Genomic DNA, 21,068 nt, shown 5'->3' on the forward strand with positions numbered 1-21,068 from the left:
ACAACACATCTCTTAATTTCTCTTTCATCCTTAATTTATCTCCTGTAGCCATGAGAGAGATGGAGTGAGAGCGAAAGTAAGTGTGTGTGTGTGTGTGTGTATGTATGTGTGTAATTGCAGCGAATACCTCCATGGTGTAGGTCTTTCCTGAGCCTGTCTGTCCGTAGGCGAAGATGCATACGTTAAAGCCATCAATACAGGATGTCACCAGGGACTGGACCTCCTGGAACACCTGGTTAGCCAATCAGAGAGGGACAGTTTAGATGACAGCTGCTGTGATTGGTGACAGTAAACCATTAGAATATAGAGAGATCGCAACATCCTTGTGGTGTATTTCAATAATCTAAAGGGGATTCCTCTCATGTTATTACCTTCATATTTGCACACTGCCCTTTCCCACTTGGACAAAAGGAAAACCTATGTGAGAACGCTGTTCAACACCATAGTGCCCACGAAGGGCATCACTAAGCTAAGGACCCTGGGGCTAAACACCTCCCTCTGCAACTGGACCTGTAGTCAACATAAGCCACGCTGATCCTCAACACTGGGGCCCCTCAGGGGTGTGTATTTAGTCCCCTCCAGTACTACCTGCTCACCCACGACTGCGTGGCCAAACACAACTCCAAAACCATCATTAAGTTTGCTTATGACGCAACAGTGGTAGGCCTGATCACCGACAATGATGAGACAGCCTATAGGGAGGAGATCAGAGACCTAGCAGTGTGGTGACAGGACAACAACATCTCCCTCAATGTGAGCAAGACAAAGGAGCTGATCGTGGACTACAGGAAAAGGACTCATTGATATCGACGGGGATGTAGGGGAGCGGGTTGAGAGTTTCAAGCTCCTTGGTGTCCACGTCAATGAACTATCATGGTACAAACACACCAAGACAGTCGTGAAGAGGGCACGACAACACCTTTTCCCCCTCAGGAGACTGAAAAGATTTGGCATGGGTCACCAGATCCTCAAAAAGTTCTACAGCTGCACCGTCGAGAGCATCCTGACCGGTTGCATCGCCGCCTGGTATGGCAATTGCTCGACATCTGACCGTAACGTGCTACAGAGGGTAGCGCGTACGGCCCAGTACATCACGGGGGCCAAGCTTCCTGCCATCCAGGACCTATATATAGGCGGTGTCAGAGGAAAGCCCAAAAAATTGTCAGCGACTCCAGTCATCGACTGTTTTCTATGCTACCGCACGGCAAGTGGTACTGGAGCGCCAAGTCTCGGCCCAAGAGGCTCCTTAACTTCACTAGGGTTGGGGGCATCATTCCGAATTTTGGATGAAAAGCATGCCCAAATTAAACTGCCTGTTACTCAGGCCCAGAATTTAGGATATGCATATAGTTAGTAGATTTGGATAGAAAACACTGAGGTTTCTAAAACTGTTAAAATAATGTCTGTGAGTATAACAGAACTGATATGGCAGGCGAAATTATGGGATTTCTGTTTTGAATTTGGCGCCCTGCAATTTCACTTGCTGTTGTCGAGGTGGAACGCCAACGTCCCACTGGTACCAGAGGTTAACAGCTTCTACCCCAAAGCCCGTTGACTGCTGAACAATTAATCAAATGGACACCGGACTATTTACATTGAGGCCTCCTCCCCCCCGCTCCATTTGTTTTGTAAACTGCCTCTACTTGCCATACCAACTAACCTGCACCCCCACTGACTCGGTACCCCCTGTATATAGCCTCGTTATTGTTATTTTATTGTGTTACTTTTTATTCTTTTTTACTTCAGTTTATTTGGTCAATATTTTCTTACGCTTCTTCACGGTAAGGTCTACACTTGTATTCGGCGCATGTGACGGTTATAGTTCGAGTTGAAATATCATATGTTGCTATTACCTGTTGTGCATTTTCTGATCGGCAAAGATGAAGGCAAGGAAGACATTTTGAGACTATTGAGATGTACTCCAAGTCGTGACGTTCTACTGACCCCTTCCTGCGTGGCCTGAGGGTGGAACACCTTGTCCAGTTCAAAGGTCATCAGTTTGCCCTTGTTGGAGAGGTAGAGAAGGGCATCGTCATCTGGGTCAAAGCTGACCATGTTTTCGGCAGAATCATGCTCCCCCCGGCACACCGGCCGCACCCGACAGAACACCCTGATGTTACCTGGGAGGTGAAGGCAAGAGGAGACAAATTACAATACTGTTTTGGAACAAATGCAAAGATCCACTGCTTTTGAACAGAATTGGATCTGTTATGTACACAGATGCACCTGTGGAATGTACACCCTATACACTAGCTCGTATGAACGACTGATATCACACACACATCAGAATGCACGGTCAAGGGGTCGTACCTTTGAGGCGCACCAGCTCGTTGTGGCATTTCTTCCTCAGGTTCATCTCTCTCTTGTACTTCCTCAACAGCTCTTGGTTGGCACTGCTCACCTCACCTATCACCTGGCAGATCTCTTGCTTGGCCTCGGTCATGGCCTTCTCCAGCATGAAGGGGAAGTCCTGAACCTGCCTCTTCAGACAGTTGTAGTCACAGGTGAGAGTACGCAGGGCTGGCTGAAGCGTCAAAAGGTTCATACGCACACCTGGGGACAGGGAGGGACACACATTTTGTTACAACAGTGAATAAAACAGAGCACACAAACATTCCTGGGTCATATTCATTAGGAAGGACAACAAAATCAAATAAAACCTGAAGTTGTCCATTAAGGAACACGTACTTTTTTTGATGGAGAATGTTTCGCTACGGTGTACCCTAATGAATACCATCCGGAACTGCAATGTGCATACTCACAAATACAACAAAAATGCAGTCCTAAATGTACGGCTTACCTGCCAGGTTCTCATGCACAGCCTTCATCTCACTTTCAGCCCTGATGAAGGCCTCTTCGATCACCCTGTTCTTCTCTTCCTCCAGGTTCTGCATTTCAGCCTCCAACTGGCCCTGGGCCCGCTCCATCTCCCCCTCGTACACCAGGATCTACAGGTGACAGAGAGAGGTTACAGTAGATCTTGGGACAGTACCAACACACCACACTGGTCTGGGTGGGGACTGGAGCGTGTTTGGTGGTCTACCTGTAGCTAAAAGCTAGCATAAAAGCTAACAGCACGGGAACTCAGATCTAATAGCTACCAGGGCATTTGAACTAAGGGCTTCAAATGCCCCTTACCATCTTTGCTAAAATCTGAAGCCTATAACTAATAAAATTAAAAGTTAGCTCCCAGCAAAACCATGGGTTTGCTTCTTCTCAGCTACAGGACACAATCAAATCAAATTGTATTTGTCACATGCGCCGAATACAACAGGTGTAGACCTTTCAGGGAAATGCTTACAAGCCCTTAACCAACAATGCTTTAAGAAGAAAAAAAATAAATAATAGTAACAAATAATTAAACAGCAGCAGCAAAATAACAATAGCAAGGGGTACCGACCGGTACAGAGTCAATGTGCAGAGGCACCGGTTAGTCGGGATAATTGAGGTAATATGTACATGTAGGTAGAGTTAAAGTGGCTATGCATAGATAATAAACAGAGAGTAACAGCAGCGTAAAAGAGGGGTCTGGATAGACCTTTGTTCAGGAGTCTTATGGCTTGGGGGTAGAAGCTGTTAAGAAGCCTTTTGAACCTAGACTTGGATCTCTGGTACCGCTTGATGTGCAGTAACAGAGGAAACAGTCTGACAATTTTTAGGGCCTTCCTCTGACACCGCCAGGTATAGAGGTCCTGGATGGCGGGAAGCTTGGCCCCAGTGATGTACTGGGCCGTACGCACTACCCTCTGCAGTGCCTTGCGGTCGGAGGCCGAGCAGTTGCCATACCAGGCAGTGATGCAACTATCATTACAGCTAAAAGCTAATCCAAAACAACCATACACTGCGCCCCAATACAGGAGTGGAGGACCCTCGGACAGATTTAGGGTAAAGTTTGTGTGTGTCACTCCAGCACAGGTTTTTGGTGGGGGTTGAAACCACACAGATGGGCAGAGTTTGGGGAGCAGGGTGCCTGAGACACAGGAAGTGATGTAGTGACAAAACAGGAAGCACTATGAGGGGCCTATCAAGGGGGGCCAACCTTAGACAACCTGCAAATGATCTCGCCATTGCCCCTTCCGACGGCCTTGGAGAGCAGGCCGCAGATACGGCTGCGGTCCGCACGCAGCTGAAACCAAACGTAAGCGAAGAAAGAGGGGTTAACACGGCCCATGCCACTACAGGGGAGGGGATGGGACAAGGGTCGAACCAGTCACCTCTACTGGGAGGGAAGGGCGTTTTTAGGAAGGACCGTACCGTCACAATCTACTACAAGGGGGTGAGTTGGATTGTATCAATGCTTGTACCAGGGGAGGAATGAGGAGAACTTGAGAAATATCAAAGACCAACTGGTGAAAGAGCTAATGGGATTAGGAAGGGGCACAGAGGGGTATGCGTGTGTGAGAGTAGTATGTGCGTGTTGTTAGATGGTTGTGTGTGTGCATCTGTGTACATGTGCATCTCCTTATGTGTGTACCTGAGCTCGGAGCTGGGTGCTGGTCCTCTGGGACTCATGCAGCTGTGTCTCCAGCTCTCGGAGCAGCTGTCTCTGCAGTGATAGCTGCTCCTGCAGGGCGGCGCTCTTGGCCTGGGCCTCGGTTACCGCCTGCCGAGACTCTGACGACTCCACCTCCACTATCTCAGTCACATACTGGACGGAGAGAGAATAGAGAGAGCGAGATAGATGAGGTAGGAGGAGAGAAAGGTGGGGAGCAAAAGAGAGAGATTGATATTGTAAGATCACCAGGGAACACAATTCAGCAGCAAATGCTCTCATATAACTCAAAATCATTGGATAGGTGGTAAGCTACCAACATATAAGCTTACCCATCCTATCATTTCAGATCTGTGAGGGACTATTAAGTAACATAGGAGCTAGCGAGGGGTTGTGTTTGAAATGGGACCGTTTTTGGCGATTCCTCACCTTGACCTGATGGGTCCGGGCAGCCTGTCTGGCCAGCTCCTCCTCACAGTCTCTGAGCCGGACGCTCAGCTGCTGCTCCACCTCCCCCTGCTGACACTTGGACTCTTCCAGTTGCCTCTGCATCTCCCCCGCGTGGAACTTGGACTCCTCCAGCTGTCGGCTGAGCGTCTCCACCCGGCTGGCCTTCTCCAGAACCTGCTGCTCCAACTCAGCCAGCCTCCTCTGCCTCGGTCTGGTCTGGCTCTCCCAGAGAGACACCTCCTCACGCAGGGCCTCCACATCCTATATAACATGCAGTTATAATACACCACACACACTTATAACACCGCCTCTACTCGCTCTCTGGCCTGGTACTTCCAACGAGATACCTTGCCACACAGGGCGTCAGTACCCTACACACAAACAGTGCTATAGACAGAGCTATAATGGTTTTCACAACCTCTGCCCTCACTTGATTTTGCCCATCCGTACCTGGCTGTGGGGGCAGTCAGTGGCTGTGCAGGCCGGTGGAGGAGCCTCCTGGAGCAGTGAGGTCTTGCATGCCTTCAGCTCCTGCTTCAGCCGCTCGTTCTCGACCACCAGCAGCTCCAGGTGCTTCTCCAGGTCGGTCGCCCCCTACAGGACAGGAGGAACAAGCACATTTTTTTTTATTTAACTAGGCAAGTCAGTTATGAACAAATTCTTATTTTCAATGACGGCCTAGGAACAGTGGGGTTAAGGGCAGAAGGACAGATTTCTAGCTCAGGGATTTGAACTTGCAACCTTCCGGTTACAAGTCCACCGCTCTAACAATTAGGCTACCCTGCCGCTCCACATGTCAGTATCACACTCACAAAGGCACCACACGGAGGGATATCAATATACACAGGAAGGAATTAACGCTCATTCACACACACAGGGCAATGCACAAGCACTTTTTCTCTGACCATTGTTCAATATCTGCCCCCGGACAAACATCAGGAGACAGTGAAACAAAAGAACACATACACATCTACATACCATTGTACCTGCTCCCTCGCCCTGACCTCCCCCTCTCACCCTCTGACACACACACTCACATGCAGCACCTTAGAATGCCTGTGAAGCAGAAGTGTGTCACGGTGCAATCTTACACCTGGAAGAAAAATATATGTCTTTGAGCTCGTCTTTCCCAGGCTTTCCCAAGAATGTAGGCCAGCTGGGCTCTGCCCTCATTATCTTTTTCCATCCCTCCTCCCTCACCATTCTCCATTCCCCTCTCTCTCTCTCTCTCTTCTACTCACCACCCCCGAGCGCAGTCTCTCCACCTCCTGGGTCTGGTCTGGCAGCTTCTCCTCCAGCTCCCCCACCTGTGTGCGCAGCGCTGCGATGAGCTGCTCTCCTTCCTGAATGAGACAGTTGCTGTGCTGCTGCTGCTGCTCCTGTGTTTCAGCCAGCCTCTGCACTGCCCGAACACCTGCAACACACACACACACAGTGATTACACATTACATACACGCCACCCACAGAATTTAAAAACAAGACACACACACACGCCATCCAGCCCCACAGCAGTGGATAATGCGCGTTGACAGTCGGTCACAGCCGTGACACACAGCCCTCTTCTTGCTGACAGGCTGGTTTGTGTCAGTACTGGGAACACCGTCCTGACAGACACCACAAAGAGAGCATTCGGGGTCATTCATTTCACAGTAATTATTGATGTATCAGTCAGTCAGTCAGTCCCCCCCCACCAGCTACCCGTTCCTCTCTCACCGCTGGGCAGTGCTGTGTGCAGCTCCTCCTGTAGCGTGTGTATGAGGCTCGTCTTCTCCTGAAGACTCTGTTGGTGACTCTGCTGCGGCCTATGCAGCTGCAGACCCTGGGAAGCTTCCTGGCGTCGCAGACGCGCCTGGAACTCGCAGACTTTCTCCTGCAGTGTCTAGACACACGCACGCATGCGGCAAAGGTCACAGATTAGAAGCCAGACAGGTCGTTATAACGGGACAATTCCAAGGGAACGAGGAGGCGTAAAGGTGGATTGGTCAATTTATAACAACATCCATGTTCACAGGTTTGATCAAAACCGACCTATGCAGTCAGTCTATAGGTAAATTGATTTGAAAGCAAGCACTTTTTGACAGCATCCACTTTGATTTACACGTTTTTAGATAATTGACTGGAAAGGAAATGAAATTAAAATTTGTATAAACATTTTTTTTTTTAAACTCTTCCAGAAATTATGAAAGTTTGACAACCCCGTTTGCAAGATTTTAAGATTTTTAAACCTCAACCGATTATCTTTTCCAGTGATGAAGACATGGATGTCTCATGGTATGCTGGGGTATGCAAAATGGGTCAACTTTGAGCACCTTTATCTCTTGAATGTTTTTGCACTCAGGTCCAAAAAGTCATTTTGAGCACTTCTACAATGGCCAAATATGTGTGGAAGGTTTCATTCAAGTCAAAAGGGGTGCTGTCAAAAAGTAATTGAATTCATATGGATATACCCCTATATGGTGGTTTTCAAACATCTCCTCTGGGACCCCCAGACATTTCACAATTTTGTTATAGCCCGAACTAGCTCATCTGCACTCACCTGACAGTTTATTAAAGTACACCACCCAGTTTACGAAAACGGATCGCTCCTACAGACAGTGAGTCAGGCGGATGTGACTTGCTATATAAAGCAGGGAGACAGGCATCGAGGCATTCAGTTACTGTTCGATTGACCGTTAGAATGGGCAAAACGAGTGACCGAAGCGACTTGAGCGTGGTATGATCGTCGGTCCCAGGCACGCCGGATCCAGTATCTCAGAAACCGCACGCCGAAAAACATCCAGTCAGCGGCAGTTCTGTGGGGCGAAAACAGCTCGTTGATTTTATGGGTCAGAGGAGAAAGGCAATAATCGGGCAAGCTAACAGGCGGGCCTCAAACAGACAAATAACTGTGCAGTACAACAGTGGTGTGCAGAACAGGCATCTCGGGAAACACACAACTTGTCACAGATGGGCTATTGCAGCAGATGACCACACCAGGTTCCACTACTATCAGCTAAAAACAAGAAATGGCTCCAGGAAAAACAGCTCTTTGTCCAAGGATCCCAGTTCCTGTTGTGTCCTGCTGATGGCAGAGTCAGGATATGGCGTAAGCAGCATGAGTCCATTGGCCCCACCCTGCCTGGTGTCGGTGGTGGACTGGTGTGGGGAATGCTTTCCTGGCACACGTTAGGTCCCTTGATACCAATTGTGCAACGATTGAACCACACAGCGCATCTGAACATTGTTGCTGACCAAACCCATTAGAGCATCTTCGGGATGAGATGGAATGGGCGGTACCGCTGTCCAATCTGCAGGAGCTGTGTGATGCAATCCATGTGGAACATTTCTGACACCTTGTAGAATCAATGCCCTTAAAGAATTCAGGCTGTTCTGGAATCAAAGGTGGGTCCGACCCCTTACGAGATGGGTGTACCTAATAAACTGGCCGGCGAGTGAAAATCATCTAAATAAGGGTTTGATGATTAGTTGTGTACTAGTTCTGGAATGGATCAAATACATTGAACTGCATGTGGTCCCTGAGAAAAGGTTTGAAAACCACTGGTCTCCACAACTAGACTGCAGAGATGAAACTGCTTACTCTACCAACTGAAACCACCTACAGCCAGACAAATCAGACGAAAGAAACTAAAATACTAATTACAGAGAGAAAGATAGAGAGAGAGATAGAGAAAGAGATGAGACAGATACAGCTGGAGACTGCAGAGAGACCGAATGAGAACATTACATAGGCAGATGTCCAGGAACAGGACCAGGTCACCTTCTGTGAAGGAAAGCGGGATGTGGGGAGGAGAGAGGAATGAGAGAATGTACAGCAATGAAAGGTGTAGTGGGCTGGAGGAAGACAAAGAGAAATGGCCGGTTGAGATAACGGAGAAACGGCACAACAATGAATGAAAGAGGAATATGGAGGAAATGCAACGATTTGTTGAAGAGAGACTGCTTTTTGTGTACGCGTGTAAGTTCTCACGTGTCTACCTAAAAAGCCACGCGTCAAAAAGGCACGGACCGCACTGTCATCTTTAATCTATTAGACCTGTCGCTATGAGGTGCCAATGTCATCTTATGAAGTGCTGATGTGAGCTTTATGAAAGCACTGGGTGCTGTCAACGCAAGTCTAAATCCAAGTCACAGGGGCAGATTAGGATGCTTGTCACCAGGCACTGGGCAGAACATACCTTAAGGGAACATTTCGACAATCACCGTATAGTTAGTGAGAAAGTCCCTATTGGAACTGTACGGTCCCTTACTAGACGTCCGAAAACATTTTAGAAATTCGGGACGGCGTTAGGGCCAGACCTACCGGGAAGTCATCAAATGAACTTTGTCGGACATTCGGTTTTCGTTTAATAAAATAAACAAATTTTAGCCCATTTTTGCGCAATGCCGAAATATCCCACAAGAGGGCATAAGCAATCATATTGCTATTGGACAAAACATCACGAATCACGACGTGCCATATCTCGGAAACCGAAAATATTTCGAAGCCGAAACTTGTGAGCGTAGGTTTGGCATTATGGGAAGATGGCCCAACAAGATGGCGTCTAGGCCTCAACGGTTTTTGAGTTATGGCCATATTTCTGGGATTAAAGGTCCAAAATGAAAATAGAGAAAAGATTTTTTCACTTCACGTCAAAGTCAAGGAGCCTCCGGTGTCAATAAAAAAAATCGGCCATTTATCTATCGTCATTTACGAAAATCGTACGTTGACCAGATCGTGATGTTCAGATATAGGTGTTTTTTTTTTCAACGGTTACAGATCCAGTTGCAGGGTGTTCATACGAGTATTTTTAAAATGTGCTGCGGAGCTCTGCGACATTTCTGTGATTTTCTATGATTTTCTGAAATAACACACACTCACTAAACCCTCCGTAAATAACTCAGTTCTTAACGTAAAGACTTAAAACTCAGGATTCTGTAAAGGCATACCCCAATGAGGATATGAGTTTATTTATAGCTTCCTGTGCCAACCGGAAGTGCCATAATTGGTGTCTCAGGGGCTGTTTGGAAGGGTTAAAAAAATCAGATCTGTCCAAAACTTCATATGTGTGATTAGACAACCCCCATGAACTGTAAATCAGTCATTTTTCCCAACAGATGTCAAAGAAAAGCTCTCACACACACACACACAGCAAGGATGGAGTGACAAAGCGTGGTGTTTAAAGACACAGAGAGCAGGCAATGGCATAAACATAATCCCAAGGCCGTGCCGAGTCCAACGAGGTGCCCCCTTGACCGTAGCTCACTCGGTCTGAGCGCAGCGACCATGAGAAAAATAGGCCCACAATGAAGCCTGCACCACAATGTCATTTGATTTTGGGTGACAGCGACAGGTTTAGAAGGACAATTCAAACACAGGACTGTTCCTAAGGTCCTCCCGATCTGTGCAAGCCTAACCTTGACTGTGTGGCATTAACCTTTCACAGTTAAAAGAAGGTGTTTACAAAAAAACAGTGTGCATTGACTTCTCTCCCCATAGGAATACATTGCCTGCTCCCCTAAATACAACCTGGGGTCTTTATGGGTTATGAATGCTGTATGAACCTGTCTTCTATGACATTCCATCAGACCACTATGAGGTCTACCTGTGTCGATTCTAAGCTTCCTGGAGCAACCGGAAGTGGTTAAATTGACCCAAAAGGTATTTGGATGTACATCACCTCGAAAGGTGCCGAGGCCTCTGCATTATTCAACCCTGTGTAGATCAGTCAATTCTCAACTTAAAGACTTAAAACTCAGGATTCCCTAGGTTTCTATGTCAGTCAAGACATGTGTGTATTTATAGCTTCCTGTGCCAACCGGAAGTGCCATAATTGGTGTCTCAGGGGCTGTTTGGAAGGGTTAAAAAAATCAGATCTGTCCAAAACTTCATATGTGTGATTAGACAACACCCATGAACTGTAAATCAGTCATTTTTCCCATAAAAATTCAAAGGAAAAATAAATCACACAGATACACAACTTGGATGGAGGGACGTATTGGGGTGTGTAGAGACTGACAGTGCCTCCAATAGTTAGCTTTGTTCGAGCTAAAAAAGAACCGTCAGACCTAGAGTTCCGAAACTTTAGAATCCTGTTCTAGACCTCAGGTAGATAGTGCGTGGTGAGTTACGGCGCTCTAGGAGGTTCTCGGACCGAGAAACAGCTTCGAACATTTGCAATGACTTCAATTCATTTTGACCATTACGAAAATGGCGACATTTAGAAATGTCCCAGAGACACAAGACTAGGTGCATTGTGACCGTCTCGGCCCATAGAGACAGAACCCAACATCTCGGTCCGATAGCTCATTCAAGGACCCCGTAGCAAGGCATTGAAAAAAGTGGATTTTCAGCACCAATTAGGCTTTTACTCGGACACCAAATGACCTATCGGGCCGAAACTCGGGATTCGGGTCGCCTCACATAGGACTACACATAATGTCCGAACTGGCCCCGCAGCTAGAAAGTAACTATGTGTTTTATGGTTTTTTAATGTTTTGTACCGAAGGCCTTGTGAATTTTGGGCCAGCTCTGAAGTATGTTATACTTGGCTCCTAAATGAGTTGGGAAAAGTGGGTTTGGTGTCAGTTTGTATCAGTTTGGTGTCAGAATGATATCAAATTGACTGATGGACGGTGACTTGCAGGTGACTCTTGTCCATTAGCAATATGTTTAAGCGGTGAGGTACCATCACCAAAAGCGACATTCTGAAATCAACCCAAACGAGCGATGGAGAGGTACCAGTATCACTGCCCAGACATCCCTATGTCATCGGGCCAGTCAATTTGGCATTCCTGCATGATTTTTATGGCATGACAAATTGGTAATGGTGACTGCCCAGTTAACCATATGGCAAATGCACAGTGACTTTGAAAGAGTGAGAAAAATCACCAAATGGACATTCTGGAATCAACCCTAACGAGTGATGGAGAGGTACCAGAATCACTGCCAAGCCATCCCGACTTCATCGGGCCAGTCAATTTGGCATTCCTGCACAAATTTTCAGTGACTTTGCAAAAGTAAGGAACATTTGCAATATGTTTAAGCGGTGAGGTACCATCACCAAAAGCGACATTCTGAAATCAACCCAAATGAGCGATGGAGAGGTACCAGTATCACTGCCCAGACATCCCTATGTCATCGGGCCAGTCAATTTGGCATTCCTGCATGATTTTTATGGCATGACAAATTGGTGATGGTGACTGCCCAGTTAACCATATGGCAAATGCACAGTGACTTTGAAAGAGTGAGAAAAATCACCAAATGGACATTCTGAAATCAGCCCAAACGAGCGATGGAGAGGTACCAGTATCACTGCCCAGCCATCCCGAGGTCATCGGGCCAGTCAATTTGGCATTCCTGCAAAAATTTTCAGTGACTTTGCAAAAGTAAGGAACATTTGCAATATGTTTTAACAGTGAGGTACCATCACCAAAAGCGACATTCTGAAATCAACCCAAACGAGCGATGGAGAGGTACCAGTATCACTGCCCAGCCATCCTGAGGTCATCGGGCCAGTCAATTTGGCATTCCTGCATGATTTTAATGGCATGACAAATTGGTGATGGTGACTGCCCAGTTAACCATATGGCAAATGCACAGTGACTTTGAAAGAGTGAGAAAAATCACCAAATGGACATTCTGAAATCAACCCAAACGAGCCATGGAGAGGTACCAGTATCACTGCCCAGCCATCCCGAGGTCATCGGGCCAGTCAATTTGGCATTCCTGCAAGAATTTTTAGTGACTTTGCAAAAGTAAGGAACATTTGCAATATGTTTAAGCGGTGAGGTACCATCACCAAAAGCGACATTCTGAAATCAACCCAAACAAGCGATGGAGAGGTACCAGAATAACTGTCCAGCCATCCCTATGTCATCGGGCCAGTCAATTTGGCATTCCTACATGATTTTTATGGCATGACAAATTGGTGATGGTGACTGCCCAGTTAACCATATGGCAAATGCACAGTGACTTTGCAAAAGTGAGAAAACATGACCAAATGGACATTCTGAAATCAACACAAACAATGGCATGACCATAGAGTCCAGACTGTGCCGAGTCCAACGAGGCGCCCCGCTTGACCGTAGCTCGCTCGGTCTGAGCGCGGCGACCATGAGAAAAATAGGCCCAATATTAAGCCTTCACCAGTACGTCATTTGATTTTGGGTGACAGCGGCGGAACCGTTAGGTTTAGAAAGACAATTCAACCACAGGACTGTTCCTAAGGTCCTCCTGATCTGTCCAAGCCTATCCTTGACCGTGTGACATTAACCCTTCACAGTCAAAAGAAGGTGTTTACATAAAAACAGTGTTCATTGACTTCTCTCCCCATAGGAATATATTGGCTGCTCCACTAAATACAACCTGGAGTCTATATGGGTTATGAATGTTGTATGAACCTGTCTTTGGTACCAGTCCATCAGACCACTATAAGGTCTACCTGTGTCGATTCTAAGCTTCCTGGACCAACCGGAAGTGGTTCAAATCGCCCTAAAAGTGTATACCCATACACTGCCTGCAATTTGATGGACATAGTGCATTGAACCCTGTGTAAATCAGTCAGTTTTAATGGTAAAGACTTAAAACTCAGGATTCTCTAATGGAATAGCCCAATGAGGATGTATGTTGAGTTACAGCTTCCTGTGCCAACCGGAAGTGCCATAATTGGTGTCTCATGGGCTGTTTGGAGGGGTTAAAAATATCAGATCTTTCCAAAACTTCATATATATGATTAGGCAACCCCCATGAACTGTAAATCAGTCATTTTTCCCAACAAAATTCAAAGGAAAACTAAATCACACAGATACACAACATGGATGGAGGGACGTATCATTGGGGTGCGTAGAGACTGACAGTGCCTCCAATAGTTAGCTTTGAATGATATCAAATTGACTGATGGACAGTGACTTGCAGGTGACTCTTGTCCATTAGCAATATGTTTAAGCGGTGAGGTACCATCACCAAAAGCGACATTCTGAAATCAACCCAAAAGAGCCATGGAGAGGTACCAGTATCACTGCCCAGACATCCCGAGGTCATCGGGCCAGTCAATTTGGCATTCCTGCAAAAATTTTCAGTGACTTTGCAAAAGTAAGGAACATTTGCAATATGTTTTAACAGTGAGGTACCATCACCAAAAGCGACATTCTGAAATCAACCCAAACGAGCGATGGAGAGGTACCAGTATCACTGCCCAGACATCCCGAGGTCATCGGGCCAGTCAATTTGGCATTCCTGCAAAAATTTTCAGTGACTTTGCAAAAGTAAGGAACATTTGCAATATGTTTTAACAGTGAGGTACCATCACCAAAAGCGACATTCTGAAATCAACCCAAACGAGCCATGGAGAGGTACCAGTATCACTGCCCAGCCATCCCGAGGTCATCGGGCCAGTCAATTTGGCATTCCTGCATGATTTTTATAGCATGACAAATTGGTGATGGTGACTGCCCAGTTAACCATATGGCAACTGCACAGTGACTTTGAAAGAGTGAGAAAAATCACCAAATGGACATTCTGAAATCAGCCCAAACGAGCGATGGAGAGGTACCAGAATCACTGCCAAGCCATCCCGACTTCATCGGGCCAGTCAATTTGGCATTCCTGCAAAAATTTTCAGTGACTTTGCAAAAGTAAGGAACATTTGCAATATGTTTTAACAGTGAGGTACCATCACCAAAAGCGACATTCTGAAATCAACCCAAACGAGCCATGGAGAGGTACCAGTATCACTGCCCAGCCATCCCGAGGTCATCGGGCCAGTCAATTTGGCATTCCTGCATGATTTTTATAGCATGACAAATTGGTGATGGTGACTGCCCAGTTAACCATATGGCAACTGCACAGTGACTTTGAAAGAGTGAGAAAAATCACCAAATGGACATTCTGAAATCAGCCCAAACGAGCGATGGAGAGGTACCAGAATCACTGCCAAGCCATCCCGACTTCATCGGGCCAGTCAATTTGGCATTCCTGCAAAATTTTCAGTGACTTTGCAAAAGTAAGGAACATTTGCAATATGTTTTAACAGTGAGGTACCATCACCAAAAGCGACATTCTGAAATCAACCCAAACGAGCCATGGAGAGGTACCAGTATCACTGCCCAGCCATCCCGAGGTCATCGGGCCAGTCAATTTGGCATTCCTGCAAAAATTTTCAGTGACTTTGCAAAAGTAAGGAACATTTGCAATATGTTTTAACAGTGAGGTACCATCACCAAAAGCGACATTCTGAAATCAACCCAAACGAGCCATGGAGAGGTACCAGAATAACTGCCCAGCCATCCCTATGTCATCGGGCCAGTCAATTTGGCATTCCTACATGATTTTTATGGCATGACAAATTGGTGATGGTGACTGCCCAGTTAACCATATGGCAAATGCACAGTGACTTTGCAAAAGTGAGAAAACATAAACAAATGGACATGATGAAATCAACACCACGAGTGATTGAAAGGAACAACAATCACTGCCCGGCCATCCCGAGTTCATCAGGCCAGTCAATTTTGCATTTCTGAAGGATTTTTGAGCATGTCAAATTTCTTATGACATTTGGCCCCCACAAAACACATGCAATATGCGCAAGTAAAAAAAAAAAAAAAATTATGATAATAAAATATGACTAAAGTATGTTGATACAGTTCTTATACGTGTGTAACTGACACAAAATGCGAAAAAATTTCGAAAAACGGTCCAGAAAGCACTTTTTTAGGGGTGTGTGAAGTTTTTTATGAAATTTAAGAATTTTTGACTTTTGACTTCTGACTTCCTATGAAATCATATTGCAAATGGACAAAACATATGCAATATGCGCAAGTAAAAAAATTAAAAAAAATTATGTTAATAAAATTGGACAAAAGTATTTTCATACAGTTCTTATACATGTGTAATTGTCAAAAAAAGCGAAAGAATTTCGAAAAACGGTCCAGAAAGCACTTTTTTAAGGGGTGATACGTTTTTTTCAAAAAATTTGTTTTTTCAAAATTTGGCTTTTGGATGTTGACTTGGAGTCCAATACCAATATGAAAAACCATGGTGGAGTGCAATCGCCACCTGTTGGATTTTTGAAGTGTTACAACTGGCAATACCCATATGGCAATAGCAGTAAACTTTGCATGAATCAACGCCGCTTTGGGTGGTATTGGCCAATGTGTGCATGGTTTGGCCAATGCCAATAACTTGCCATTCATTTTTGTCCACTACGGGGTGAAATCCCTTACAGTGTAGAATACCCACACTTTAGGGGTATACTACAACGCAGATCAATGACTTAGCCAGCTAACTTGCCTAAACATTCTGAAATAACTTTTTATTTTGTACAAAGATAGGCATGTCTGATTGACCCAACAACCAAAAACACATCTTTGTTTATCTTTCCTAATGAACCAGAAAATCAGTACTTATTTATGTTTATCCAAGATAGCTGGCGAACTCATCGACCCTGCTTTTGTAGTATAACCCTCTGTGCTGTGCTCAGTGGGTCACAACAATGTGGAACGTTCCGATGGAAATGTACGAACGACATGCCTCTTAGTCATGTGATAAAATTAGGTCTGCTATATTTGTGACATTTCTACATACAACGCTCAGTCCGTTACACCCTCCTGAATGAAGATCTGTGTTGTTGTAACAGTGTGTGCTCTACCCTGTGTTATTCCAAATGCTGACAAAGCAACACAATCCTGAACACATGAAATAAAACCACAGGAGGGATACTATGCAGACACACAGGATTTTCTGTTCTGCAGAGTGCACAGAGTGTACAGGATAATGACAGCTATGCTGTGTGTGTGTGTGTGTGTGTGTGTGTATGTACAATTGAAGTCGGAAGTTTACATACACTTAGGTTGGAGTCGTTAAAACACGTTTTTCAACCACTCCACAAATGTCTCGTTAACCAACTAGTTTTGGCAAGTCGGTTAGCACATCTACTTTGTCCATGACAAGTACATTTTCCAGCAATTGTTTACAGACAGATGATTTCACTTATAATATCACAATTCCTTTGGGTCAGAAGTTTACATACACTGAGTTGACTGTGCCTTTTAAACAGCTTGGAAAATTCCAGAAAATTATTTCATGGCTTTAGAAGATTCTGATAGGCTAATTGACATCCTTTGAATCAATTGGAGGTGTACCCTTGGATGTTTTTCAATGCCTACCTTCAAACTCAGTGCCTCTTTGCTTTACATCATGGGAAAATCAAAAGAAATAAGCCAAGACCTCCACAACATTGTAGACCTCCACAAGTCTGGTTCATCCTTGGGTGCAATTTCCAAATGGCTGAAGGTACCATGTTCATCTGTACAAACAATAGTACGCTAGTATAAACACCATGGGACCACGGAGCCGTCATACCGCTCAGGAAGGAGACGCGTTCTGTCTCCTAGAGATGAACGTACTTTGGTGCGAAAAGTGCAAATCAATCCTAGACCAACAGCAAAGGCCCTTGTGAAGATGGAGGAAACAGGTACAAAAGTATCTATATCCACAGTAAAACGAGTCCTATATCGACATAACCTGAAAGGCCTCTCAGCAAGGAAGAAGCCACTGCTCCAAAACTGCCATAAAAAAAGTCAAGACTACGGTTTTCAACTGCACATGGGGACAAAAATCATAGTTTTGGAGATATGTCCTCTGGTCTGATGAAACAAAAATAGAACTGTTTTGCCATAATGACCATTGTTATGTTTGGAGGAAAAAGGGGGAGGCTTGCAAGCAAAAGAACACCATCCCCACCGTGAAGCACGGGGGTGGCAGCATCATGTTGTGGGGGTGCTTTGCTGCAGGAGGGACTGGTGCTCCTCCAATTGACTCAAATGATGTCAATTAGCCTATCAGAAGCTTCTAAAGCCATGATATAATTTTCAGGAATTTTCCAAGCTGTTTAAAGGCACAGTCAACTTAGTGTATGTAAACTTCTGACCCACTGGAATTGTGATAAAGTGAATTATAAGTGAAATAATCTGTCTGTAAACAATTGTCATGCACAACGTAGATGTCCTAACCAATTTGTCAAAACTATAGTTTGTTAACAAGAAATTTGTGGAGTGGTTGAAAAACAAGTTTTAATGACTCCAACCTAAGATGTAAACGTCTGACTTCGACTGTATGTATGTATTGGTGTGCGTGTGTGTTAGAAGCTCATTAAAACCGGATCGATAAATCCACTCCCCAAGGCTCTTACTGACCTGAAACCCCCCCCACCAGTTTAGCCAGTGAAACCAGGACAAACAAGTGCCATGTTGGGAAAACACCCACCAATATGAACGATACGCTAGCCACATTGACCTAGTTAATTGTGTGTGTGTGTGTGTGTGTGTGTGTGTGTGTGTGTGTGTGTGTGTGTGCACGGTCATCTCACCTGTATGAGTAGCTGTTGGTTGTGATTGTGCTGGCTGGTTTCTAATTGGTCAGTAGTGGTCAGAGCGGTACGTTGTGGGAAAGCGGCTGTGGGTAGAGACAGGAAGGAGCAGTCCTCCTCACCATCACTCATCAAGAAGTCCACTGAGCTCGCTACGGACACACGGGAGGGACAAACAAAGTTAGGGAAACACAAACATACACTCACAGTTACACACACCTCTCTCCCCTATTTTCACTCCCCAACCTTCCAAGGTTCGCACAGACAGTACCATAGAAACGAGCACAGCTAGATAAGCAGTGTGATAACCCAGGCCTAAGTAGGTGATATATACACACACAACTTCATACAGGCCTGTTTACCTGTGTGTGCGCGTGTCTTCGTGTATTTGTTTGGGGACCCAGGGTCTTATCAACCTGAGGACAATCAGTACACTGTGCTCCTGCACTAGGTCCATTCTACACAATCAACCCTACAATATTAACCTGTATTAACACACATGCTCAAACAAACATGTATTTTCTAATACACACGTAAGAGCAATTTAACTGAATGAAGCACCACCTATGCATACAATGGACTAAGGAAAACACGCACCAAGACAAACACACTTATTCAGGGAAGTAGTGCTTAAAGTATCCCCCACACAGTCTACAAATACATTATGTGTACAGACTGTATGTGTACACACACTGCTCAAATCAGTTTAATACAGAGACACACGGGTCGACTCGCAGCTCTGTAAGGCTGGGAGAACAAAAAAAACAAAACAGCAAGCCTTCGGTAACTGATGACCCGGCAGATGAAGTCCCACACGTACAGACAAATGTACTATACATACACAAACTCACACACCATTAGGACACACACTGTGAAGTACTATACGACCGACGCGTAAACACAACCATCCTCTCCTCCTCTACCTTCCGCTCTCCGATAGCATTACACTGTCCCTTTCTTTCTCAGACAGTCACCTCGCCTCGCTTTTCTGCGCTAAGCACAAATCACAGTTGGGCTGCTCCGTCGTCACCTTGAGCAGTCCTGCAAGAGCACTGGCACAGAGAAGTGCACACCCACAGACAGATGGACACACACACACACACACACCGTACACACACAATAGGTCCAGTGTTTGCACTCCTGGCCCCTGGACTGTGGCTGGGGGAATCAGCTTTAAGCTCTGTACCCAATAGAGACGCACTCCTTCAGCTGAGAGAGGTAGAGAAAGAGAGAAGCCTGGCACACACTCACTCCTCGCCGCTTTCTCAGACAGCTGGCATACACTCTTCCTTTCCACTCTCCAGTCAGATATAGGAATGCCTTCCCTTCCGCTCCTCTTTTCCAGTATTTCCCGTCTCTCCCAGTTTCACTGAGAGGCACAGCTCATGGGAATGTGTCACACTCCTCTACTCTTAGTAAGAGTCCTGTCAGACAGGCAGCACACACACACACACACACACACACCTCTCCCATTCCCTCCCACCCTCCCTGTCATCCCAAAAATGTGGTCACAATGGTTTAGTCCCACCCCTGTCACAGAGGGACTCCCTTGCTGCCCAATGGGGTGGGCCTACAGAATCCACTCACCATCCAATGAGACGTCTTTCTTCCAGAGCTCCTGCAGACAGGGGGCGTGGCCAAGGTCCCAGGTCTTTCTTGTTCCGAACATGACCACAGGGCTGAGCAAAGCACTGGGTCTCTGGACCGGCTAGAGAGACAGCAAGATAGAGAGAAACAAAGAGAGAAAGACCTACTGTACATTTAAATGTTTTGTAATTTAGCAGACACTCTTATACAGAGCGACTTACATACTGAGCCACCGTGGGAATCGAACCCACAACCCTGGAGTTGCAAGCGCCATGCTCTATCAACTGAGCTACATCATATTATATACACAGAGAGAGAGTAAAGACATGAGCTATGGCTTACTGTTAACATTCCCTGTGTTCAAATTTCATTGCTATTATTGATTTAAAAAGGTTCTTGCTTTGGCAATATAAAGGTAACGACTTGTCATGCCAATAAAGCTCATTGAAAGTAACTGAAAGAGAGAAATGTCACCGAAAGAGAGAAAAAGTCTGACAGCACGGTATGAGAGGGAGAGGAGAAAGCGCGTGTGTGTGAGCATGAATCTGTTTACACAGTGGGTGGTGGGAACAGCCTTTCAGAGTTCATGATGAAACACAGGAGAAATTAGAAAGAGATGGACAACATTCCTGCATGACTGACCATCACATTCACAGCCGATACTGGGTTGTAATTCATTTTTCGGACACCATTTACTACAAACGGAAAACGTTTTGCAACTATTGGCCAATTTTAGGTAGGGCCCGCCCTGTTTTCATTCGGATTGCTTCCGATAGGTTCAGCTTGGTTCCTAGTGGTAACCAGTTCCCTGTTTATGACAGCCACACTGGATACACAAATACTGATCTGGGCCCGGTTTCCCGATAGTGACGGAACGTAAGCTTACGAGTGTTATAACGATGCATCGTTCCTATAATGGCCAAATAACTCGTATCCATTTCCCAAAACAGGAGGAGAAGGGAGAACTTTCAAAGTGTGTCAAAAAACAAATGCAGCACTGCTCTAGGATGAGCTTTCTCCATTCCAATGTTACCTTAACATTGGGAATTATTCCACAATACTGACAACAGATCAGCTCCTAGAGAGATATGATCACCTACAGTGCCCTTCAGAAAGTATTCACACCCCTGGACTTTTTCAACATTTCGTGGAAATCGATTCAATTGAGATTGTTTTGACACTGGCCTAGACACAAT

The 21,068-nt window shown here is 45.6% G+C and overlaps 1 protein-coding gene across 5 annotated transcripts in view; it reads right to left on the reverse strand.

The window, feature by feature from the left end:
• LOC135505953 (kinesin-like protein KIFC3) overlaps positions 1–21,068 on the reverse strand; it is a 71,619-nt gene that overhangs the window by 12,217 nt on the left and 38,334 nt on the right. For 4 of the 5 annotated variants that reach the window (XM_064925268.1, XM_064925247.1, XM_064925238.1 and 1 more), the window contains exons 2-12: positions 19,873–19,993; positions 18,286–18,437; positions 6,656–6,821; positions 6,184–6,356; positions 5,393–5,536; positions 4,922–5,203; positions 4,475–4,648; positions 2,801–2,948; positions 2,311–2,553; positions 1,945–2,120; positions 128–232 (exon numbers count right to left, since the gene is read on the reverse strand). In XM_064925268.1, coding sequence (XP_064781340.1) covers positions 128–232; positions 1,945–2,120; positions 2,311–2,553; positions 2,801–2,948; positions 4,475–4,648; positions 4,922–5,203; positions 5,393–5,536; positions 6,184–6,356; positions 6,656–6,821; positions 18,286–18,437; positions 19,873–19,954 — 1,845 coding nt within the window. In that variant the 5' untranslated portion in view covers positions 19,955–19,993. Of the gene's footprint in view, positions 1–127; positions 233–1,944; positions 2,121–2,310; positions 2,554–2,800; positions 2,949–4,474; positions 4,649–4,921; positions 5,204–5,392; positions 5,537–6,183; positions 6,357–6,655; positions 6,822–18,285; positions 18,438–19,536; positions 19,634–19,872; positions 19,994–21,068 lie in introns of those variants that run through there. The other variant, XM_064925276.1, reaches the window with a different exon arrangement.

The sequence above is a fragment of the Oncorhynchus masou genome, chromosome 2 (genome assembly GCF_036934945.1).
Source record: "Oncorhynchus masou masou isolate Uvic2021 chromosome 2, UVic_Omas_1.1, whole genome shotgun sequence".
In the NCBI taxonomy this organism is placed as follows: Eukaryota; Metazoa; Chordata; class Actinopteri; order Salmoniformes; family Salmonidae; genus Oncorhynchus; species Oncorhynchus masou.